This window comes from Lissotriton vulgaris, chromosome 6 (assembly GCF_964263255.1).
Source record: "Lissotriton vulgaris chromosome 6, aLisVul1.2, whole genome shotgun sequence".
Lineage (NCBI taxonomy): Eukaryota > Metazoa > Chordata > Amphibia > Caudata > Salamandridae > Lissotriton > Lissotriton vulgaris.
This window is the reverse complement of record NC_141694.1, coordinates 1,411,836,458-1,411,862,710: the sequence shown is the minus strand read 5'-3', so window position 1 is coordinate 1,411,862,710 and position 26,253 is coordinate 1,411,836,458. Positions and strand designations below refer to the sequence as shown.

At 45.1% G+C, this 26,253-nt stretch overlaps 1 protein-coding gene across 1 annotated transcript in view; it reads right to left on the bottom strand.

Annotated features, from left to right (window-relative positions):
• Positions 1 to 26,253, bottom strand: part of ECT2L (epithelial cell transforming 2 like) — a 566,170-nt gene that overhangs the window by 351,432 nt on the left and 188,485 nt on the right. The window contains exon 8 of the mRNA XM_086927539.1: positions 22,076 to 22,214. Coding sequence (XP_086783665.1) covers positions 22,076 to 22,214 — 139 coding nt within the window. The remainder of the gene's footprint in view (positions 1 to 22,075; positions 22,215 to 26,253) is intronic.

Genomic DNA, 26,253 nt, shown 5'->3' with positions numbered 1-26,253 from the left:
ACTGGTCCCGAGGTTGCTGCAACCCCCACTGGTCTTGAATATATGTTAATCAATGTAACCTTCCCTCCGCATGGCCATTCGAGGGAGACGCACTGGAAGTCACAAGAATTGGTTTCCAGGTGTGTGGCCCTACATCCCAAGTGGGACCCAACCCAGATCGAAAGTCCTCCTGAAGGTCGGCCCTTTCCTCCCCATTTTGCTTCAATATCAAAGATGGCGAAACCCTGCCGGGAGTGTTTTTCTCTTGCCCATGTCTCTTGTAGGAGACATACATCGTAGCCCTCAATGAGATCCCCCCAATCAGGCGTATCTACTTTATTGGATAGCCCTGCCACATTCCAGGAGAGAATGGAGATTACACCCGGAGCCTCTAGTGTACTATTGATGTCTGATATCTGAGAACTATCATGTGTTAAGGGTTTGCCATATTGATTAGGTGGAAATACGTCCAATGGAACGCTATTTAGTTTGGGGCTGTGTGATATGGGGGGGCTTTCTTTAGTCCTCACATGGGGATCAGTATTTAATGGCTTTGGTGGGCGATTGTCGTGCCAACCTGGCCCTACTCTAGATTTGTGGGCCTTTGCATGATTTGCTGTTGGTGGAAGAGTTTGGCCACCCATGTGTGCGTTTGATACAATGTGGGTTGATAGATCACCCATAGAATAAGATTGAGAGCTTTTTGGGGTGGGTGATGATGGTGCGATGGTTGTCAAGTGTGGAAGTCAATCCACTTCCTCAAGACACCCGTATCTATTAGAGATCGGTGCCCCGTTCCAGCCACCAAGTGCATCTGGCCAAAAGTTACTTTGCCCTCCCCATGTGTGGTTCCTCTCCGGGATCCTTCTCCAATTCCCCCCCTGGGATGAATGGAGGCGGGGTGGATAGAAAAAAGTGAGGGGTCTGGCTATTATTGTTGGGGTTGTGCTATGGTTGATCCAAGAATAAATGGCGTGTGCAGTGTTTGGATCCTCGAAGGATACAATCACACAATCGCCACTAGTGGACTTTTGTGTGGTGCCTACCCAGGGTACCCTCCGCACCATAAGGATTTTACTCCTTAGGTGGTTGGGTATTGGTTTGTTGACGTCAAACCAGTGGATCACCTTGTTCTTTAAGGAGGCAAAGTTTTCCTGCTGGTTATGTGTCAATTCAGTTACCCCGGTCAACACTACAACATAGGAGCTAACCTCGGGGGGGAGATCTACATATCCCCTTGAGCGTATGTAACTAGTACTAGCTCTCTGCGATGTTAGATGGTTAGCATTCTGGCCATTTTGCCTCGGATTGGGCTGATCTGTCGAGGGTGGTACCCTTTGGCCGGGTATGACTGATGGGGGTGGCGGAAGAGTTTTAGCCGCCGGTTGGATAGTGGACGTCATTGCCCTATTTGGAGGATTATAAGTGTTTGCCTTGGTTCGAGGTTTGGGAATTGGTTTGGCCTTGGGAATAACAATAGGACTGGCAGCAGAGGAAGTTACAGCAGGGGGGGGAGGCAGAGTAGCATTGGTTGCTCCCAGGGACTTAGCCTTCATAGGCGCCTGCAAGTTCACAGCAGCTTGGGTCACAGGGACAGATGGTACTGTGGGAGGCGGAGTTCCATGTGAACATGTTGGTTTAGCATTCTGCATGGTAATAGTGGCCAGATTTAAAATGCTTTTTTCTATTTCCAGAAGCTGTGTTTCTATATGTGTAAATCTCACTTCTAGAGGGGAAAGAAGTTTGTTAAGTGTTTCCCAGACGACAGTCAGAAACTCAACGCCCTTTCCTTTAATAGTGCAGAGCGGAGTTCCAGCAGTGTCACTTTCTATGGTGAGATCATTATTTTCTTGGATGACTACTGTATGCAGGGGAATGTTTACTAGGCGCGTTTCCAGGGGAGAGGTCTTGGTTCTTGGCAGCGGAGCAGGGGGAGGTGCCTTAGTTAGTAGCTGGGCCTTGGCTATTTTGGCCTTTTTCCTTGAATATGCCGAGGTGTGGTTACGCTTCCTTTTGTTGTGTGGGCCATTTTGAGGCATAGGAGGGTTGCCACCTTTTGGTAGCGTAGCGTGGTTGATTGTAGCTTTAGGGGATGAACCCACCTCGGTTTCCTTCTTTTGCTCGGCAATTTCACCCGGGTGGAATTGTCGGGAAAGAGTGGGTTTTGGAGGAGATCCCCCCTGTAGCAAGGGTATACTGTCCACTTGCGGTTGATGAATATCGGCATTTATGACGATCAGAGTGGGAGCAGTGCCAAGCGAGCGCTCTGGTGTTTTGGCCCATGCAATAGGCCCAAGGGAGGATTTTTTGGCAGCGGTTAGCTCAACTGACAATCTTCTAGCAGCTTCGAGTTCTAAAGAGACCCTGTGTTGCATCTTAGTTATTTCATTATCAATTGCAGTGTGGGTCCTAGTGATAAAATCATCCAAGGTGCCATTTTTCAATTTGGATTTGGCCGCTCTGTCTCTAAACTCGCGGGTTGCCATGGTAGGCACAAAATGAAGTGCCTGGAAGGAGAACGTAAGGAGTTGAGTGGTAAAATCAAATGGGGTGGCCCAGTCCAGTCTCTACCTGCCTCTAACGGCCTAAAACGGCCCGCTCTTTGCCCGGTCTTCGCCCCGTTCTCCGCCCCGCGCGCGTCCCGCGATGCGCGTGGCCAGGAGGTCTTATAAATGGCAGGGGGGTGTGGCACTGGGAGGGGGCGCGGCGCGGGCGGGAAGAGGAACCAGCTGGCGGTGTTCTGCAGGAATGCTGGTCCTCGCAGTCCCGCTCGCAGCGCCTCTCACCTCCTCTGCGGCCAACCTCCAGGGAAACAGTCTCTCCACCCAAGGGTCCAGGCAAGACAGAACTGGTGAGCTACTCCTGTAGCGTGCTGCTGACTATCTGGCAAGTGTCTCTCTCGAGCGGCGCCCGCGAAGCGGGGGCCGCGAGAGGTGAAGAGCGTTCAGGCGGGGGGCGTGGCACTGGGAGGGGGCGCGGCGCGGGCGGGAAGAGGAACCAGCTGGCGGTGTTCTGCAGGAATGCTGGTCCTCGCAGTCCCGCTCGCAGCGCCTCTCACCTCCTCTGCGGCCAACCTCCAGGGAAACAGTCTCTCCACCCAAGGGTCCAGGCAAGACAGAACTGGTGAGCTACTCCTGTAGCGTGCTGCTGACTATCTGGCAAGTGTCTCTCTCGAGCGGCGCCCGCGAAGCGGGGGCCGCGAGAGGTGAAGAGCGTTCAGGCGGGGGGCGTGGCACTGGGAGGGGGCGCGGCGCGGGCGGGAAGAGGAACCAGCTGGCGGTGTTCTGCAGGAATGCTGGTCCTCGCAGTCCCGCTCGCAGCGCCTCTCACCTCCTCTGCGGCCAACCTCCAGGGAAACAGTCTCTCCACCCAAGGGTCCAGGCAAGACAGAACTGGTGAGCTACTCCTGTAGCGTGCTGCTGACTATCTGGCAAGTGTCTCTCTCGAGCGGCGCCCGCGAAGCGGGGGCCGCGAGAGGTGAAGAGCGTTCAGGCGGGGGGCGTGGCACTGGGAGGGGGCGCGGCGCGGGCGGGAAGAGGAACCAGCTGGCGGTGTTCTGCAGGAATGCTGGTCCTCGCAGTCCCGCTCGCAGCGCCTCTCACCTCCTCTGCGGCCAACCTCCAGGGAAACAGTCTCTCCACCCAAGGGTCCAGGCAAGACAGAACTGGTGAGCTACTCCTGTAGCGTGCTGCTGACTATCTGGCAAGTGTCTCTCTCGAGCGGCGCCCGCGAAGCGGGGGCCGCGAGAGGTGAAGAGCGTTCAGGCGGGGGGCGTGGCACTGGGAGGGGGCGCGGCGCGGGCGGGAAGAGGAACCAGCTGGCGGTGTTCTGCAGGAATGCTGGTCCTCGCAGTCCCGCTCGCAGCGCCTCTCACCTCCTCTGCGGCCAACCTCCAGGGAAACAGTCTCTCCACCCAAGGGTCCAGGCAAGACAGAACTGGTGAGCTACTCCTGTAGCGTGCTGCTGACTATCTGGCAAGTGTCTCTCTCGAGCGGCGCCCGCGAAGCGGGGGCCGCGAGAGGTGAAGAGCGTTCAGGCGGGGGGCGTGGCACTGGGAGGGGGCGCGGCGCGGGCGGGAAGAGGAACCAGCTGGCGGTGTTCTGCAGGAATGCTGGTCCTCGCAGTCCCGCTCGCAGCGCCTCTCACCTCCTCTGCGGCCAACCTCCAGGGAAACAGTCTCTCCACCCAAGGGTCCAGGCAAGACAGAACTGGTGAGCTACTCCTGTAGCGTGCTGCTGACTATCTGGCAAGTGTCTCTCTCGAGCGGCGCCCGCAAAGCGGGGGCCGCGAGAGGTGAAGAGCGTTCAGACGGGGGGCGTGGCACTGGGAGGGGGCGCGGCGCGGGCGGGAAGAGGAACCAGCTGGCGGTGTTCTGCAGGAATGCTGGTCCTCGCAGTCCCGCTCGCAGCGCCTCTCACCTCCTCTGCGGCCAACCTCCAGGGAAACAGTCTCTCCACCCAAGGGTCCAGGCAAGACAGAACTGGTGAGCTACTCCTGTAGCGTGCTGCTGACTATCTGGCAAGTGTCTCTCTCGAGCGGCGCCCGCAAAGCGGGGGCCGCGAGAGGTGAAGAGCGTTCAGGCGGGGGGCGTGGCACTGGGAGGGGGCGCGGCGCGGGCGGGAAGAGGAACCAGCTGGCGGTGTTCTGCAGGAATGCTGGTCCTCGCAGTCCCGCTCGCAGCGCCTCTCACCTCCTCTGCGGCCAACCTCCAGGGAAACAGTCTCTCCACCCAAGGGTCCAGGCAAGACAGAACTGGTGAGCTACTCCTGTAGGGTGCTGCTGACTATCTGGCAAGTGTCTCTCTCGAGCGGCGCCCGCGAAGCGGGGGCCGCGAGAGGTGAAGAGCGTTCAGGCGGGGGGCGTGGCACTGGGAGGGGGCGTGGCGCGGGCGGGAAGAGGAACCAGCTGGCGGTGTTCTGCAGGAATGCTGGTCCTCGCAGTCCCGCTCGCAGCGCCTCTCACCTCCTCTGCGGCCAACCTCCAGGGAAACAGTCTCTCCACCCAAGGGTCCAGGCAAGACAGAACTGGTGCGCTACTCCTGTAGCGTGCTGCTGACTATCTGGCAAGTGTCTCTCTCGAGCGGCATTCAATAGCTTCATTTTGTGAATAGTTATTGCTACAAACATTTGTGCAACTTTTACACTGAGCATGGATTAAAATCGCATAAGTCCCTTGTATTGCTTGAAAAGGCTATATTGAAAGTCTTGCATCTGGGTTTTTAAAATATATGGTGGCAATAATTTCCTGCGGTAGATAGTGGTTACTGCAAAAATGTATGCTACTTTCACACTGAGTAACCCTTACGGTAGCGTAAGTCCCTTGTATTGCCTGCGGTAGCTGTGTAGAAGGTCTTGCTCCTAGGTTTTAAACCGCGTTGTAATGTGCAGCTTGGATCACTGTTCGGTGCCCCTTTAGTTTGCTTCTTGAGTTAACTTCAGCCGGTGTTTGCCATCTGGATTTCTTGTTTCTTTTCTGCTTTCTCCAAAAATTTTACAACATGGCTTGCTAATTGAATGTTTTTTCCATCGAAGCAAGCCTTGACCGCTTGCCGGCATGATCTTATACCCAGCTTGTTGAAGGGCACTTTTAAGTGAAATCTGCGCTTTGTGGCCAAGCTTTTGCAGGTGCAGATTAGATGTAGTACGTCTTCTTGTGCGTTCCAGCATATTCGGCAGTTGATTGTTACTTGGGGCCTTTTCCATGGAGGGAGGTGCTTTTGTGATGGAAGTAGGCCCAGCCGTAAGCGTAAGAACTTCTCCTTTATGCGCCTAGTGAACCCGACCCCTAGATAGCTTTGGCAGAGGCTGCTTGTATAGCTTTGAATGACTATCCAGCCATGGGCAGTTGACTAGGCTTGCTTTGTCCTCTATTAGTGAGATAGCTCTTACTGATTTATTAACTAGCTGTTTGAAGATGTTATGGGACCCGCTGCACTTCCAGCCTTCTTGTAGGCACAATGAATGTATTGATTGGTTTAGATATTTTACGGCCGCGCTGTTGCTCTTTCTTTCTATCTCTTTCCATAAGTAGCAATTTAGACTTGCAGGTTCTCCTCTCTGGATTTTGTGCCATCTTTTGGCGGTATCCCGTTGGGGCCTGGCGCCACCTCCGCCTTTCCTTTTGCGATCCTACTTATGATTTGTTTTTCAGTAGGGTTTAATGCGGTAATGACCTGTTGTGGATTCCAAGCTCGAGTTTTTCTGCCCTTCTCCGATCGGCTAGTTGCTGCCAACTCTGTTGCTGTGTTGAAGTGGGTCTGAAGGTAGTTGGACCAGGCTTCCTCAGTTAAGTAGGAGTCAATACTAGGGCTTCAAGAATTCTGGAGTATGTTGACTGTCTTCCAGAATCTTTCGCTCGTATTGATTCCTTTTGCAACATGAATAAGTCTGGCCCATAACTCATCCTCTGCTTCCCTTTTTTCATGCCATATTATTCTCTTTTTGATCTGTTTTAATTTTTGCAGTTCCTTTCGGATCACGATGTTCTGTCCATCTCAGTGTAATTTCCGCAGTAGTTTATTAATATTTCTTTTGAGGAGCATTATCTTGGAATTTTACTTTATGGCCTTGTAGCGGCTTCCGGTTGATTCCAGCTGCTTTATTTGTTTATTGCATTTTCGATACTCCGGCTTTATAGGGATCTTGGCTTCCCTTGTGCCTGTCCAAGGCTGCTCGTGAATTGCTCCCAGGCGCTTAGGTAATCCGGCTGGTTTGTAATGCTCTTTTCCCACCAGCTTGTTGCGTCCGTTGTGAAGCTTTCCACGTTTGTTGTGTTGCATTTTATTCTTTTCTGTGCCACCGACAGATACTATCCTAAATTTATTGCTGGTGTGGATGGCACGGCCCCCTGGAAGTTCAGGCTAAATTCTTGCGGCTGATGGTCACTAGCTGACATTGTGCCTATTCGTAAGTCCGTGACTTTCCCAAAGAGTTGAAGAGATGAGAATGTGAAGTCTAGGATGGAACTGACGGATGAATTGTGAAAGGTGGCTGACGGGGGGGATGTCATTTATGAAGCCACCGTTTAACGCTGCCAGGTTAAGATGTTCTAGGTCCTTTACGCTGGCCCTTGACAGCCAATTTTGTTTGTCCCATTTGCTTGTTGCTTGTTGTGGTATGTTCCATGCTCTGAACTGATCTTCCAAACATGTGTCCCTAGTTTGAGGCCCTCCCAGGAACATATAGAAATCCCCTGTTACTATGAGGTTGGGAGTTTCCGCTTCTGCCAATGTTTTTGAGATTTCTTCCATCAAGAGGTTCATTCTAGCTTTTTTCTCCCGGGGATGTAGATATACGTTCATAAGTCTTAACCTTTGGTTTTGATCTGTTTCCCTCACTTCTAGATCTATAGTGAGTGTGCAATTGTTGCCTGTCTGTATCGCATTTGTGTGGATAAGGTCGTTGAAGCTCTTAATGACAGTGTATATTGTCAGGCCGCCTTTTAGATGGCGATATTTGGCATTTCTTGTTGCTGGAAGGTGATGTGAGTTGAAACCCTGGATTTGATATGGATGGTCTAGCCAAGTTTCCTGGAGTGCTATTATGTCAAATTTTTGGAGGTAGACATAGAACTCCGAATCGTCTTTTTTGTTCCCTAGGCCATTTATGTTTCAAGAACATATTCCTAGCTGTTGTTGTGTTGCGTATTTTTGTTGAGTGTTTTGTCAGAACCTTGGGGCCCTTGTGTTGATTGTCCTTGCTATCCAGTTCCAATCGTCATGTCCAGGTGGCCGGTTAGTTTGCCTGTTGGTCTCAGAGGTCATCCTGGAGACTGAAAGGCTTCTGGCCCCCTTTAAGACACTTTCAGTTTTTGCGTGCGGTTGTTTGTTTGTTGGGTTTTGACGTTGTTGCTCATTATATGCCTGGCGTAGTGGTTCAGGGTACCCTGTTTTTTCCAGTCTTTTTGGGGGAATCCCCCAGGACAGAAAGTGTGCTTCTAGTTCCTTTATTCTCGTCACGGTTTCATTCCTTGCCCATGTTGTTTTTGTAATCTCCAGATCTGACAGTTGGGTACTTTTGGTGAATTCCACTGCCTCTAGATCTTTAGTGCTAATGTCAGTCATACTTTCTGAACGTTGATAGTAGGTGTAAGATGTTACCTTGATTGAGGGTGTCCCCTCTGCCTTTTGACTTGTATTCGGGAATGAACAGTATTATGCCACTGTTTGCTTCCGCCTCCCCGGCCTCTGTTTTTTTGCGGTCTTCTGGGCCCATTTCTATCCGTGAGCTGTCTTATATCTTGTCTGCTGTTGGGTCCTCCCCCTGCCCTACCTGATTATTCGTGCTGTGGGCTGCTGTGAATTCGTGTTTCAGAGGGGAACCCTTGCTTCCGTCTGCCGACGGTCCCCCCTTTGAGATTGAATGGGTGGGATTCTCCCTTTTTGTCGTCTTTACCATCTCCTTGAACGGAGATCTTTTTGTGGTCGTAGGCGGACTCTGTTTCATCTACTACTTCTTTTTCTTTTTCTGGGGTCTTGGTTATCCTATTGAAAAATGCTTTTATGTTAGCCGTCTTATTTCTTCCTTTCCTTTTTTGTTTTCGGGGTCTTTTGTTTTCTACCCTCAGTTCTTCCTTGCATGCTTACCCAATGGTTTCATTATGGGGACTTTTGGAGATGTCTAGTTCTAGCCCTTGCGTGTTTCCTGGGTTTGTATTTGTTTGCACCTGGGCTTCACTCCTTTGACTGCCGGGGAGCTGCCTTAACCCCTTCGATGCTGATGACGAGCTCAGCTCAGCTCAGCTCGTCATCAGCCACGGGTGGCGTGTGCGGATGACGAGCTGAGCTCGTCATCCAACGCGGTTATTTGAAAACAGCCGCACAGCGCAAAAATAACCGCAGCAGCGATGCGGTTAAGGATTTCCCTGTGACCCCAGCGTAAGTTTTGTGAATAGGTTTACTGATTTCTGGGCAGGTTGGGCTGTTTGGCTCGCACTCTCCTCTTTGGCTGTTAGGCGCAGTTGGTGGGTTCTGTGGGTTTGCAATGTCTGCCTGTTCTCTGGGATGTCTGCGGAGTTGTTTTAGGCCCTCCTCGCCAGGATCTGGGTTGATTGTGGTTGTATTCCCCGTTGTCTGTTTTAAATCCGCCAGGATGTTTCCCAGGAGTTGAGGGATTGTGGTAAGTTTATCCACTATTGTATAGCAGGCACAACTTGGCTGCTCTATTTTGGTTTCCGCTTGCACCCTCTTTATCATGCCATTCATATCTGCCAACTTGTTATCAATTTTGGCTACATGTATGGCCAAGAAGTTTAGAAGGGATAGTTGGATGTCCATTTTTTCTGAGTGGTACTGCATGGCCTTTATTGATAATTGAAGCGTGTTTAGCAATGATGTCCATAGGACTTCCACGCTTTTTGGGTGATCTTCGGTTAGTGGAGTCTTGTCTGAGCCTGGTGTGCTCTCTACTGTGTTACCGTCAACCTGGCTGTTAGCTGGTGAGTATGATGCTACCAACCTCTCCCACTCTTCTGTTGTTAGCTGGGAGTTTTCTTCTCTGTTAAAGGCATCTGGTTGGTCATGTGCTTGGATTGTGTCTAGTTTTCTGGATTTTTCTATAATTTCGGTTGTTTCCCTTTCCTCTCTTTCCAGCGTTTTCTCTGGCTCTCTGCCCCCGCCCGTGTGGTCATGTTTTTGGGCAAGCAGACTCCCCAGGGCTATGTCCTGGTCCCGACCTGTGGCCCGAGCCACCTTCGCAGTGCCGGTGTTGCCTCCTGAGTTGTAATTTATTTTGTTGGTTTGTTCCGCTTCCGTTGGAGGCTCCATAACTGCCTGGTTTGGGGCGTTTGGCTCACCCGTTCCTGGTGGGGCTGTTTTGGTAGCGATGTTGGACTCGTTACTACTGTTCTCTGCCCCTGTTGCTATGGCAAGTGACTGCACGTTTGTCTGTATCACAATTTTTGGCTCGAGGGGGTAACCCTTTTCACTGCTGAAATATGTGTTCATTTCGTTGTCACCCCTAGTATCGCCTTTGTCGAGGCTTTCCGTTTGTGCACTCTGTTTCTTGGGTGTGTACAAGTTCCACATGTTTCCACATTTTTTGTCTTCCGCGATTTCTATGTGGGTATTTTGACAACCCCCTTCAGGCTCCATTGGCGAGGGGAGGCACTTAAGGTTGCAATTTGAGGTACTTAGGAAAGAGCCAGGTTCTTTCAGAAATGAAAAAAAAGAATAGATTTTTGGTTGAGTGTTCTTTCTTTCTGTTTTACTGGTGTCTATGTCAGTCCTTTCAGACCTTTCTGGCGATGAATCTAGTAGTAGAGGTACTTCTTGTTCAGTCAGCGAGTTGTCTGTGTTGTTTGTAAGTTTGAGCTTGTTGGTCCTGCGCCGTTTGGCCGGGAAGTTAGCTGTTACTTTCCTGACCTCATGACGTGCGTTGGCACTGTTCTTGTAGGTCTTTTGGATTTTCTGGGTCGCGGCCGGTGGAGTTGTGAAGGCCTGATTGTGCTGGATTGCGTGTTATGTCTTTGCTATGACTTGTTGGAGGTCTTCTGTCTGCCTTTTTGTCTTTGTGTGACCAAATTGCATGCCTCCTAATGGTAAATAGCCTTAAATTGTTAGCGTTAGTTTTGTTTTTGTTCTGGTGTAATTCTGATACATTTTACCACAGATTTTCCTTAGTTGTTCCTTGGATGATCCTTGGTTATTTGATTATTTGGTTTGTATGCCTTGTATGCCTTGTTGGCTTCCCTATTTTTAGTGATAATTTTTGAGTGATTGTTGTGATTACCTGTTGGCAGATGTTGCCAAATATGGCTGATTACCCTGGCTGAGGAATTCCCTCGTGAGGGGCGAGAGATAGGGAGGGGCACGTTCGCTGGTGGATGTCCCGAGTGGGGGACTATGCTCCTCAGCCCCTTGGCCTGGCCCTGTTGATGACCACCCTCTTCTCGCAGCCCTTTATGCTGATCTTTGTAGTATTTGTTGTATTTTGTGGGGCTCTTTTGTAGGTCCCCCCCTAACCTTTAAATTTCCTAGGGGCGAAAGGATAGGAGGGGCAGATATTCCCCCAACGCCTCGCAGCCCGCGCCTCTCACCTTTTGCCTTCTGCAAACAGCTGCTGTGTCCTCCTGTGTCCTCCTATTTTTCCCTTTGTACGGCACTCCTGCAGCACAACTCTCTTCTCCCCACACCTATGGGTTTATGGAGGTAATGGTGGATGCTTGGCCGTTTTTTAGGGTGAGAGGGTGCCGACCGGCCGGCTGGCTGCGATATCACGGATATCGGCGGCGGCGGAGGAGGAACAAAGGGGCAAAGGAGCGGAGGGGCGGGGGCCTTCCCCGCTCGACTGAGCACACAGCTCGGCCCAGCCCCCGCGCTCAACTCCTGCCGCTGCCGACGGCTCAGCAATCTCTGGCTGATTCTGCTGCTCGACCCTTAGCAGGGCACAGGGCACAGAACGGGGGAGCAGTCCAGAAGAGGGGCGAGCCACTGGCCGCTAGCCTTGCCTCTTGCCTCAGCCTCAGCCGCGGTATCGAAGAACCAAGGGGTAGAGGTCGTGAGGCCCTGTGGAGCCGCTACTGCAGTCGTTCCCTCGCCCAGCTCTGCTCCACTGACCAAGGGCTGGCGGCAAAAACAAAAGAAGACAAACGGTGCTGCTCACAATGATGGTAGTGATGGTGGTGGAAGGGACATCATTTTCCGTAACGCTGCACTAATCGAATGCTAGAGTCATCTGAACAAACTTAGTCCCTTTTTTGGAAAGAAACCTTCACTCCCTCATCACTTTAATTATACATCCTCCTACACCCCCCCCTTTTCTCAGAAATGCTAGACTGCTATAAGCAATGCCAGCCCTTCACTTGATCACTCTAATTCTGTCCTATTTCCATGTGACTTGTATTAAGGCAATCTGAACAAGCCTTCCATCGAGATTTCCAGAGTTGCCTCACAAATAAAAATCACCTATATCCCTTAAGTATTCTTTTTTTTTTAAATTAGCCCCTCTTTGATATTGCAGTAGTTTTAGGCATCTAAGGCTTACCATTTATTTTTTCAAGACCTCTAATACCCTCTAGAATCGGTCTTTTTGTCAGATGCAACATTTCAATCTGAGTTATCCCTTGTGAACTCTGTGCAAGACAGCTGGGTGGATGCAGGGGGTTATGAGCCACAAGGCCATTTCATACCATCAAGCTTGAACCAGTATGTAAGCATGTTCTTCTAGACCTAAATGCAATTGAGATTAGAGAAAGCTATGGCATTGTTTAATCAACGCGATCATTAATAAACTATCTCCAAGGGTTGTACTGCTATCCATACTAATATTATAAAGAGAGAGCCCAAACCTTTGAGGCGAGTAAGCTCAGGAACCACAGCGCCAATCACAACACCCAATACAGCATTGAAAAGGACAGTTTCAGCAGATGGACATAGGCTATACAGCAGCCCACCATATACATTAGAAGGGTAAAAGCACGTTGTGTGACAAAGTAGTCCGTTGAAAGTAGAACCGGCTCGGAGGTGGGTGTGTGCGTACGATTGGAGCGCCTGAATAGCGTTCTATCCCTGTGTACGCCGTCGGGTGACGTATGGAGCATGTGAACAGCGTTCTATCACGGCGGCTCAATACACCGTCGGGTGACGTAGACGCAGTGTGTGGCGTCTCAGAGCATCACGCCGTGTTGTGGATGCAGAGCTCGGGCACGATGTGCACGGCAGGACGGCAAGAGGCGCATATCGCTGGGGCAGACTGTGAGGCCAGAACTTCAGAGCAGGTACACACGCGTCGGCGCCTACACATATCGCTGGGGCGAATTCTAATTGCACACATGTCTGTCCTACCTGGACAACGTCGGGATGGGCTGCTAGTCACTGACTAAAGAAGCTGGCTACTGACCTGCAAGGGCTACAATACAATGTGAAAAGGAAATACTTCAAGATTTTCGTAAATGACCCAGGATATGTTTCTTTTACAGACAATTCAGGAGGAGAGTTCCAGACAATCCGGGTCTGGAAGAAAAATATATGCCTAACGTTTTGCACATTTTACAGGCAGTTTAAAGTGTCGAATTGGTAGCTTGCATAGTACTTGATAATGAAAACTCTGTTTTTAACAAAGTAATGTTACACATAGTTTCAGAGTACACAGAACTGTCACACAATCTAGTTTATTAATTGAACATGTTCTTCCTTAAAATCATCACTGAAAACATCTCCTCATTAAACATCCTCCATCAGTGGTGTGCATTGGAACTTTTGCAGTCTCACAGTACTATACCCCATGTTTCCTATTATTTGTTTAATTTGGGGTGATTTACAAAAGTGGACCTCCTATTAGACAGAAGCTGAACAGTCCACATGGAGAAACCATTGTCAAGGTGGGTAATCACAAATGTCTCCATGATCTATTCCCTCCCTGGAAACAGTTGGTGATTTAACTCTTTTCTAGGACAGGAGTAGATCCATTTCCAGTTTGAGAATCAGAAAGGAATAACCCCAAAAATGGTGGCAACATAGAAGAGCTTATCCATGAGGAAATGGGAAGGCTTACTTGCATCAATAAAAACTGTACACTGTGCAATTATGCATTCTGAACCACCACCTCATTGTCCAAATTGAGAAGTCACAATCCTTATACTTTTGCAGGCTTCCAACAGTATTCTTAGAAGACATTGTAAATTCTGAAAATGTGCAAATCTGCGCCTAAATGAAGGAATGAACCTATAGGTCCAAATTGTATTAATTATTTTAATCTCAGGAGCACTGTATTTATAGAGAGCAATAGACTCCTGGAAGCTGTCTCTGGAAAACTGAAAAACGCATTGAACAAACATCCTCTCTGTTAACATTTTGCAAAGTGTAAGAACAACAGATGCAAAAACATACAACAGAGCAGACCAGGTCTAGAAATGGTGTGTAACTATACCAGTGACTGTGAAACAGTTGGATGCATGTGTGAGCAAATGCTATTGAAAACAAAAGCTAGAACAAATCCCATCAGCCCACCCTTATGGTGGAGTTTATGTCATGTGGGAATTGCTGGTCATTCCATACCACGTCTGACCATATAGTGCCGGTGCGGGAATGGATGTCAGTAATCTAGCCATGATGTTCATCATAGAGTGGTATTAATAAAGTGCAGTGCTCAAGTGATAGTGATAAATAAAATTGACTACACAGACTCTGAAAAACGTTCAGACAGAAGTCCATGTGTCAAGGGTTAAAAACACGCCAAGTAGTAAGACTACCCTCTGAACAACAGATCCCAATCCTAAAATGCCTTGACAAGCCTAGTTCCTTAGAACTAGTAAACTGGTTTCAAGTATGACAACTTCTAAGTCATAAACCCTTACACAAACTCTGGCATAAACAAATCCCAAATATGACACTTTTAGGCATGTCACGGCCAGAAAAAGTAGAACAAATCCTAAAAAAGGGCATCCTGAGAAGAGGAAAAAACAGTCCTGCATCACAATCAATCACCATTCTAGTGTGCTTCTTTGTTTGACCAGACTTCTTGGGTTCTGAGATATAGTGTGATTTATTTCCCTTTAATTATACATCTATTGAGTTTCACCCTAAATACCTAAATATGCATATGGTTAGCATAGTAGTGACTCCCGAATTTCAGAATATTGAAAGGTGATTCATTCTTGCCCTCAGTGGTTTATAAATTGTTGTTCAAACACCTATATACAATAGCTACATTTTTAATCAGGGAACTAAGACAGTCCAGGCAACACTGACCGTTCCACCTAAGATTACAGTACTAGGTGAAGGCAACATCCATCCTACAGAATCTCACAACACACTGGGCACAGTTCTACAACATATTCTTCCACTGGCTGTCTTTAATTAGTTTAATAAACTCAACATAAACTTCAGTATATCTGCTTTTAAAAGAGGTGAAGATATATTTTTTATATGTGAACTGGAAGTAAAAAATTGAGAAAAAAGTCTGTTGTAGCCTAGATGCCACCATTTTAAGTATAAGAAAGAACCCTTGCCGCCCAGTGGGATTTAAGATAGGCAAACACTTAGAATTACCTTTTTTCCATACAAGCTGACATTTTGGGTGTCAGGCTGAAGCAGTTGTTTGAGGGCAACTAATACACATTAAGAGCTCTAGTCCATGAAAGAGGATGAGAGAACTGTCTGGAACTCCCTCACCTGGCATATTATCCAAACTATGTCACAATTCTTTAAAAAGTTTCCAACAAGTGTGGGGTAAATGGTTTAATTTGCTACTCGTGTGAGAGTTTGAGTGATCTTGTCTGTCTCCTTTGTATTGGGAATGTCACATCTGATCCAGTCGAGCTAATTTCCTCTGTCAAAAGTGTGGGATATAATTTCTCCATTCCTAAAGCTTGATCTGCTACCAATGAACTTATTCGCTTTTGTATTAAAAATCAATAAAGTTGATTATCAAAAAAAAAAGTTTCCAACAACATTTGTTATTACATTTATGTTTAAATAACTAGTGCAGTTCTCTGGTGTGAAAAAGCTGTATTGAATTTTGTATGGCAGGACTTATTGGGTCAATTAGAGGTTGGCGGATGCAGGACATATACCAAAAACTAACCACTGCCCCGTTCACCAAGTTTGCATTTCCCACCACCCCATTGGTAGATTTCTTGCAGTAAAACATTAAACAGCTCCTTAAAAGGAAACCCTTTAATGGCGGTCCATCCGCCACTGAACTCCCTTTATGTCAGAGCAACTGATTTTTTTGTTTCTCCGAAACTCTCACTTTGTGTGTTTCTACTAGTAAAATATAAATGTTTGCCAAGCAGGCACAAAAAGACATGGCATAACTCAGCAAACTACTCTGCCTTCAGGGTACCTGCCACACCACTGCACTGGATGGATGAAAGGCATAGAGACCCTCGCCAGGCAGGCTGGGATCTCTAATAATAGCAGATGGAGAGCAGAGGCTAAGCCTTTAGATGACCTGGTGGGCTGGTCAGTGCCCTTGTTTGCTTGGCATCCGTGGAGTATTTATGTTATTATGGGATTTCTTTATCAGTATAAGGGCTCCTATCTCAAGTACAGAATTGTGTTTCTAAAGGGATTGAAATGCCTTCACCTGGATTACACTAGTTAGTCAACGTATTTGCATCTCAATAATGTTAGAGCTTGTGATCACTTTCAATAAAAAGGCAACACAGTTGGCTAATGTGTAAGTGACATATTTGTATTCTTTATGGCTATCTTCAACTACCATCTTCAGCAGGACAGCCAGCACTTGCTTCACCCCTAATGCCTAACAGGCCAGGGGCTTTTTTAAGACTGTAAACATATACAATCATGTTCATATTGGAACCTATATTTTACTTTTAGACACACATATCTTAAGAACATGCTATGGTATTCTTCTTATATCATATACTGAAAAAATAGGTAGAGATCATAAATAGTGATTGAGGTATACAGGAGGTTTACCATGATGGTTGTATTCCTATTGGAGAAACAACACTAAATTATATGTGAGGTGTAGACTGGGATATTGAAGGAGTCACAGTAAATGAGTACTTGGGTTGGGTGATTCATATTTCATATACTATGTGGTCTCCGAAAAGTAACTTGTAGTTTGCAGAAAGAGAATAAGGTCCAAGCAAGCTTTGGGTCATAGTAAGGATATGCCGAAATTGTTATTAATGTTTGGTATGGTCTCAAATTGGCAGACAAGTCTGTGGTTCTGTGGATTAGAGATGAAAGTGCAAAAATTTTCTTATGTGTGACCATACCATCTATTGTGGGGTGGTCCATGCAAATTAAGTTCAGATGATTGGGTAAGATTATGCTCCCTTTGTGTTACCTTTTGCAATAAGTAATTACAATAATCAGAACACATGCACATAGCAAATTCTTTGTGAACAATCCTGGCGCAGCTGTTGGTAAGGTTCCTAATCTATTCACACAAAAATACTTTTGTAAGAATGAAGACTCTGAAATGTTAAATGGATGTTGCAAGGGACTGTGTCCTCTTTACAGCGCAGGAGGAGCTGGGGAAAAGCAAAGTGCCAGAATGTTAGGAATAGATATACCTGTGCCCCTGTTAAAGAGATAACCTAGAAAGGTATTGGGCAATGTATTGACTTCAGTGGTCACATAATTTGAGTTTAAAATGTTCCGTCTAAATACCTGTTTTACATATAAACTATTTTGTAGAAAACGAGCCAACCCCCCCGTTCTTTCACCAACCACACAGCGTGCCTGATGCCCTAATCAGCGTTTAGCGTTTATTGTTTCCCATCTACGAGGTATAACATGTTTACAATGACTGTGCACAGTTTAAGATACCAGTATTACTATTAAAAAACGGATGATGCCACAGGACGATGTCAGACGGGATCTGACTCTCATTATTTACTTTGTATTTGGCGCATGCCGAGTTTCTGAATAATTTCGAATGGTGCTAACCCACTGTGTCGACATCACTTGTGTAGGTGCTATTATTGACCAACAGCTACAGAGACACCCAGTAAATATCATTTAAAGATATAATATGTAACCCAATCCAGATATTTTCGATAAATTCACCAGGCCTCTTGTACAACTGAACCCCAATACCCTCCTCCCCTTGATTCTTAAATATGAGTATAATTTAGCCTTGCTCCACAGAAGGACATTGCTTTTCCTCCCCCATTGTGTTACAAATGAACTTGGAAAAGAGTATATTCATACACATTTGTCTGTACTAAACATACAATTCTTTTTCAGAAATTGGATAATTGCTCCTAGCTTGAAAAGACTAAACTGATACCGCACAAATAGTGTGAGTATATCTTTTGTTTTATTGTAAGTCCTGACGAAAGCTTCACAGACCCCTCGGGCCTAAGGAGCTGAAACATGTCGACGAATTCTTAACAACTCTAATACTTACAGACCCAGTAACTCGGTCTGCAGTAAGTACCACCATTTTTAAACTAACTGAGAATCTACCCCCCAATAAATCCTTGGGGTAATTTTCTCATTTTTAATTCACTTTTTTGCACATCAAGCTTCTTTTTCTTTTTCTATTTTCTTTTTTCACATTGTAAGTGGGGAAACCCTCAATCTCTGGACACTGCACCAAACAACCCAGAGGTGCCTCTGGATGAGGCGGGCAGTTTACGCACTGAAGAAATCCCAATGATAACTGCCACAACTTCAATGCGGGGCGGATGAAACATATATACCGCACTCAGATTCGCATTGAGTTTTTTGAGGGTACTCTTCTTCCTTGAACCCAAGGTTGTAAGGTGTAACAAGTGTCCCTTTTCTTTTTTGATAAACCTATACTCCTACCCCGGGGAAAGAAACAGACACAGTGATTCCTCATCCCTCCCTGTTGATGAACCTATATTTAAAAAGAGATAACAATATGTAATTATAAGAATGAAATAGATTGAATTATTTCGGAGAGATAACAATATGCAATCATATGAATCAAATAGATTGAAGAAAGTATGTGATCTGGACTGTAAGTGATACATTACTTCCTTACAGCTGTATCAGGCCTCAATAATAGGCTTGGATGTGTCAATTACTAAAAAAAGAGGGGGATCTTGAACTTTGTCACGTGGATGTTCTACCAGTAGAGGCTGTAAGTAGATAAAGGTGTATAATATAAGAACAATAAGTCTTGACGATTGTGAGATTAGCAGGATATCCACATAAAATAACATTTTTATACAATTAATCTAAATGTAACCTTAAAATTGCATAATATGTAGGCAGCCCTTCCAATCTGTGTGCCTTCTTCAACAGTTTATATATGCAAGAAGACACCACTGCTTCAGAGGTGAATGCAGAGGCTCTCAACTCATCAATGACTATGTGGCGAAACTTGTACTGTGCTTTTATGCCGGTCAGTAATTCTGCACAATCCTCACTTGCCCGATTGGTGATGAGAAGGCCTGAAAAGCCTTGACCAACAACTGAGACAAATACACTGCATTTGTACCAGCCACACTGACCCACTCTGAAACTTTTTAAAGAGGATTTCACCCATGACAACTTGATGAGTAATATTATCTCATATTTCTACGGTCTGGCGAGACCAAGTGGCCATGAAAGTACTGGCCTGGAAAGACCAGGGCAACTACAGAGCCTCCTCAGTCAAAGAAACTACCTGGTTACGAGGTGTAGCACATGCCACTGAGTCTTTTCATTAGAGCAAGTTCTAAAAAAACATAAGGGGATTGAGAACAGATGAATATGGGACTGATGTAAAATTACTCGCTTGTGTATGTATTCCCAGTGGAAGGCCCAAACGATTTATTAAATTATTCAAAATGGCTGGCATGTGTAACGTATGGATGTGCTCTGCATTTTGGTCTGGTTCTGCCTCTACAGTACCTTATCGTCAAACTCCAGGATGTTCTGGATGACACAGGGGAGGAGGGATCAGACACATGTCAATGGGATGTAAAGGAAGAAAAAGGGAAAAAATGTTGGATGCTTGTTTCCCCCACTTCTACCTCCTTGTTTATCCTGGTCTTTGAAAGGAGAATGGGAGCACTATGGTGCATAATAGAAAACATATTTCATGCTTTATGAACTTCACTCCAAGCTTTAGAAAAGCTGTTCTCTGGTCAATGCTGTACACCCAAGAGCAGGAAAAATATCTGGCCTAAATACCATTATTTAAGGTACTATAATGACCTTTGTGGCAAGGGTTATAAGTGTATTTTTTATGTTGCATATATTACAAGCTTGTTTGGACGCTAACATGATTATTGTTTGTGCACTTAGAATGAATTCAGTTTTTAATGCAAGTAAAGGGCCAGAAAACAGGCTGCAACAACTAAATTGGTGGTTAGTTTGGATTACTTTTCTTCATTCACGCTAACAAAACAAAAAACAAAATGTTTCATACTCTGGTGCATGCACAGTTTATAAGCTTAACAGCTGAGCTATAACTACAAGGGAAGATGACCTTGTGCAGGGAGAAATGTAGCAATGAGCACCTGCAGATATGTTTAACAAGAAGCATTAACCAAATATCCTGTGTAATGAAACATGAGCTCATCATGAACTGACCCTTCTAACTTTATAGAACACCATTCTTAAGAAAGGTATGGATGATACTGGTGAAAGGGACGGGTTAAGACACATGAACCAGTTGCTTGAGGGGATGCTGACATACAGAGTTTCAACTTCAGGCCTGAAGGCACAATAAGTTACACATGGCTGATTTAAATGGTTTCGCAAGCTGTTAAAAATCTGGATAAAACATAGAGAGACTGATAAGATAAAAACATTTGTGATGTAGACACATAGTGTATAATACATAATTGTGTACTTTGAAATAACAACTACTCTGTGTGCGTTCTACTTTCGGAGTTCGAGGCATTGATATAAATATACCATCTGCTGGTGGAAGATTCTCTGCCAGGTTTGTCTAACTCTCTAACAATCGTCTCTATAAAGCCCAACTCTCTACTAGAGGAGTGAGAGACACAGATCAGTAATCCTTCCAAAAACTACAAAATTGCAATTTGGGGCTTTGCAAGTCTACTGCATATGATCCCAGCAAATTAGGGTAACACGACAAAGGGGTGACGATAATAGGCCTGCTACATCTATATTAATAAATGCCGGCACAGGGGCTAATTTCTGATTTAAACTGCTGCATGCACGTTCCATAGTGAAAAACCTCATGCGCTTGGTTTTTCAAGATACATATCCCTCGGTAGGTGTGCCTGGCATGGTTGTGCCATTTCAGGTTTGTCGATATGTAGAGAGGTCTTCTCCTATGCCATTTCACCCCCTGATGCTCTGTACTGGCTCCGAGCTTGAACTCCCACTGGCCAGAATCACAGCTTCCTGGGGTTGACTTACATTTCTATCTACGAACCTCACAGGGTAGTCTGGCAAAATTCCAGAGAGTACAGAACGCAGCAGCATGGCTGCTGCTTAACATCCCGAGGCGAGTCTGTTTAGGTGTAGTTTAACCCTTGTTAAACTACAGTGGCTTCCTGGGGGAAGAGAGTGTTTTCTAAAGTGATGTGTATTTGCCACACATTTGTGAATGGAAAGGGACCCCAAATCCTGGCAAAGTCTTATCAACTTAGCAGAAGCTTGAGGTCTGTTGGGACCTCGCTTACTGTTATTCCCAGGGTGAAAAAAGTCTGTATGGGTGGATTTTCCTTTGGCCTGCTGGCCTCTACACTGTGGAATTGCATGACTTTAGATCTGAGACAGGAAGGGCCTGAATCAGTTCTCCGCAAGAAACTTAAGACCTGGTTTAGGCCGGTCCAGTCTGTTAATTAAGAATCAGCACTGGTTTTAGCATGATTAGCGTTGGGACACTCCGAAGGAGTAACCAGGCGCTTTATGAATCATTTTATTATTATTATTATTTAGAATCCCCTACTGTAAAGTCAAGAACAGGCCACCCAATCATGGCACCCTCCAGATCAATGTTAGAACTTATCTGCCGCAGCGGTATAGAAATAGGGTCAAAACTGCATCTGATACTATGCTTCACTGGCCTTTCCTCCGTCCAATCTGAGGTAAGCAGTGTAGCACTGAAATGAGCTAGCACAACTCAAAAGTGCGCCACTTGATGTGTGTGCCGCTTGGTATCTGTGAAAATCAATCTGATAGACAAGCAAAATAAAGTTGGAGAGTTTGTGTCCCTGCTTGATGGGTATGTCCAGAGTTGAGGAGGGACACAACGGGGGAACAAAACAATAAGCGTCTTCAAAGGAACATCAGTCAAAACAAAAACAAATGATACAGGAGTTTCTTCTCCAAATGGATAAGAAAAAAACTCAAATTAAGCAGCAAATGGAGTGGTGTGAGGTACATCGACAACATTTTTATTGAAACATTATATGGGTTACTTAGAGCATGGTGGAAGCACGACATTTGCCAAAGATTGTTAGATGTACATCCATCCTATTTAGTATGTACACTGGTATACATGGATATACACTTTCTAAAGACATCAACCAATATGAAGTGTATACATATGTATATACTCTACATAGGGTGGCCAGGTCATCTGCCAATTTAGACTGCACACAGGTTTATACCCACTAAATAGGGAGAGAGGACATTGGCCAATTTGTGTGAGGTGTCCTACATCCATCAAACTCTAAATATGCAAAATAATACCCTAAATATTTTACTAAAGGCAAGCATACAGACTCTCCTAGACAATACCTCATATGCTGGAACCCTTGAAGATACTAAAAGTAGGTGTAGCTGACCCGGAGATGATAAACGTCCATACTTCTGCTGGACACTTTGGCATTGTCTCGCTGGCAGCACAGGATAAGAAGTAGATCCAGCCACTGTCTTTCTAAATAATAATGATAAAGTTGACAGTTTTATAACAAATGTTACAGTTTATTTGAACCGTGAAACATGTTACTATTAATAATTTGTCACCATTGTCAATCTATTTTCCTTCATTTATTAAGCTTCTATTTGTTCAGACTAGTCTAAAACTTCTTGCTTTGCAAAACGTTTATGAAGAATTCATTTGCGATTATCCTAAGGATAAAATTCACTCACTGGCATATGATGGGGAAGTGGTAGGTATTAGTACTTTCAAATGGTATTACGGCTATATGATACACTCACCTTGGGTCCTTCTTGGCCCAAGCAGAGCTCTGTACCAAGTGAATAAGGTAAGAATACTGAGAGTCTTGGTTTGCTCCCAGACTTTGGCATAAGCGTGTTCACACTGGAGATGCTCAGACCTCAGGTGAGCTGAGGCATGTAGAAATGTGAAGGTTGGATGTGAAGGAGAAAGGGGTTAACTTACAAGAATGTTCTATTTGGGAACACTCAAGCATCAGATTTTGCAGTAAAAAAGGAGCTATTTATTTACTGGCAGTTGTGAGACAGACATTTGTACTGTGTCTCTTTTAAATTACTGCCGCCCGTAAGGCTTCATGCACGGGATGGACAGGAAAGAAGCAGGAAGGCAAAAAAAATAATTTTGCAGTCCGCCCAACATGCCCATGAAAAAGCAAGCACGGGATGTGTCTCCTGTGCTTAAAAATATATTATTGATTCCATTGCTGGAGTCCCGGTATATACATAACGTCTATATTATTCTGCCTAGGATTTGAATATTAAAGGGTCTTGTGCAAACTAGCTGGTGACAAAGGATGTTACAGCAAGAAACCAGAGTTCAGATGTTTACTTAAAAGGTTGAATCGGTTTCCAGCCATCATCTAGGGACATTAGAGATCAAATTATGTGTCTCCCTTTACTTGGCATTTTCTCATTTGGTGTTATGCAGATGTTGCACCACATAACATACAATCCAGTAAATTGAAACTGCTAAATCTGTACGCTACTAAATGCATTTTTAAGAGTTTAGGGTGAGGGGACTAGGTTGATCGATAGAGCCAGATTAAGTGATATTGTTATTTTCAGGTGTGGAGTGAATGTTAGGTTCATGGATAACCCTAGGGCTAGGTTTACGGTTAGTTTTAAAGAGGCCGAGTTAAGGTTATGGACGTTTTAGGATTAGGGTAAGGCTCAGGTTTGGTGTAGGATAAAGGCTGTGGTTGGATTAATTAGACTCATGTTGAGGTTTAAGTTTCAGGTTGAAGAGTGCTAGGGTTAGGCTAATGCTTAGGATTAGAGTTAGGGTAAGGCTTGGGATAGGTCTCAAATTAGATTTAGGGTTTGGATGTAGAATTATAGTAGTATATAGTCTTAGTGTGCAGTGGAAAGTGGAATTTTAAAGGACAATTTTATGTGTAGATGATGCAGTAATATCAATTTAGTAATCAAATACCAGGTCAATTAAATTGTATTAAATGTAGTGACATCGAACGTAACAGATAAGGTGTGTTATTTGCATTTGGCTATTTTAATTGTCATATTGTTCTTCCGAACTGTGCATATAGGTCTCTTGGAAAAGCTAGATAATCTTCTCACAATTCCAGGGCTGTGAAGGTTCTTATGGTACAGACAGAGAGAATTAAAACCTGGTGTATGTACAGTTTTATATTCAATAAAAAGTGTACTCTGTTAAGAACAAGTAATCTCATTAATTGCATATTGAAGATAATTGTTATCACAATTATCTTTTTCCTCTTGGGAAGCTTAAATTACCAAACAGACCTATGGTTTATGTATGAACTTAACATGATAGAAGACAACAGGCCAGGGGTTTATTAAACATTTGTAGGGGTTCATTCAAGCCATGGGTAGCCTAGTCAATATATTCTTGTATTCTGACAGTAGCCAATATTTACAGTGTGTATGGCCTATAAGGAAGTTGAAAAATCAATCCATCAGTGGAATTACTGTGTGTGTGAAAGATTGCCTTTTCACTATGTGAAGCCAATACTGGCATTTTGAGAATGCTAGTCACACAAGAGGGAAGACATAAATGGACCCATCTATTACTGTATTCACTTAATGTGCATTTAGATGCTTTTGTATCAAGCCAATATTATATTGGTCATTTTATAAAAACGTAATATGCAATACGAAAGCCTCATCCATCCCACGCAATCTAACTATCTCAAATACATTCTTTTGTATTTCTCAAATATGTTCTTTTGTTAAGAAATATATTCTTTGGTTGGGATTCCCAACAGCAACTCAAAACCCCAATATCAATGGGGTAGCGCACAGGAAGACAAACTAGATCGTAAAAACCAGGTAAACTGGATGATGATGGAGAGGTACAGGCATGGTTTAGGAAGTGGTGGGTTAAGAACTTTCTCCAAAAATACAAAGAAACATAGGATCAGTCTGTAATCAGCACTCTCCATCAATGCCTCATAGCAGACTCCAAAGTCTATTGAAAGTGTGTGTGCTAAAATATCATCCCTGGGGCTCTGAACTTTTGCAGGTTCAACAGAGAGGAAGGTTACTCACAGTCACAGCTTTATCGCACTAAGGAAATGCATACTTATCACATTGGTGTGTTTGTGGTTGCAAATCATTTTTACAGTAATTTCTGTTTTCATTTAGTATACTAGAGTTATCTGTATGTTTCACATTAAGGTGCTTTGCATTCTGGTTCTGTTAGCTTAGTTTAACCATTATAAATGCAGTCCTGTGAGGGGCCTGGAAACATGAAAAATGGCCATATGCTCTGCTTGCCACGTAAAATATGGCAAATCAGGGTTCCAGCAAACAGTCCCCATACAAACAGCACTTGAAATATCAGTACAAAGGGTAAGGGGAACCCAAAACCACTCCTGAGGACAGTACACTGATGTAATGAATGTGCTTTTCCCTAAAAGGACATACCAAAACCCTACACTCCCACCGGGGAGGCAAATGTACCACTGCACCTTTAAATGATACACTTTTAACTGCACTTCCTAAAAATAAACTCCCTTTAGGCAAGGCAAGAAAACAAATCCAGATGCATTTTAAGATAACACACACAAATTTATTAATGCAATGTTTAGAACTGTAGGCCAAATATATCAGTAAATGCAGATTCCCAAAATATCAAATGACTCGAATGAACAAGTAAAATAAAATGCAGTATGTACAAATAGCAAAGAGTAGAAAATATATATATTTATTGGTTAGGAACACCTCACCGATTGAACAAGCATCATCCTTGCCAACTCAAGCTGGGGGAAGCCCTTCACCAGCCCAGGAAGGAGTTCCATCCTACTCAAGTTCCATCACCTCCACAGCAATACGTCTATTCTGTGGTGAACTTCCTCCTGGCCCCCGAAGGCTCCCAGCTTAAATATCATTACTCAACGTGAGGCAAAGTTTCTAGAAAACCTTGCCCCTTCTCATTACAAAAAAAAAAAACAAGCTGGCTGTACCAGTCTGTGTCAAGGCCAAGACAGAGGCTGACCAAGCTCCCGTATTTTGACTCCGAGGCAGAGTTGTACATTCTCACATCTCCTAGCCTCTATCTTGACGAAGTTCCCACCAGGTCTTCCAGAGTACATTAAACACAAGCAATCGCTCAGAAAAACCTTGAATGTGAATAACCCAAACAACTTGCAAGCACTGTTGTGCACACAGAAAAACTGCAGCAAGGCAAGGAAAAAGGATGGCATGAGGCCATGTCAAAGCCAATAGTAAGCACCTATAATTCTCATAACCCAAACAACTTGCAAGAACTGCTGTGCACGCAGAAGCAAGTCAAGTCAGAAAACAAGATGACATGACGCCATATCAAAGCCAATAGTAAGAACTCATCAATGTACAACACTGAGCACATGTGTGCATCACTGCTCACATCACTGCACTTCGAAACCAAAAGGTACATTCCACAGCTCCCTTGCACACTTTCTTTCAAGTGCACATCCCACACACTATGCTCTTGGCAAGACTGTTCTACTCCGTGACAGCTCCCATTGAAAGACAGCCAGATTACAAGAAAGAAGAGA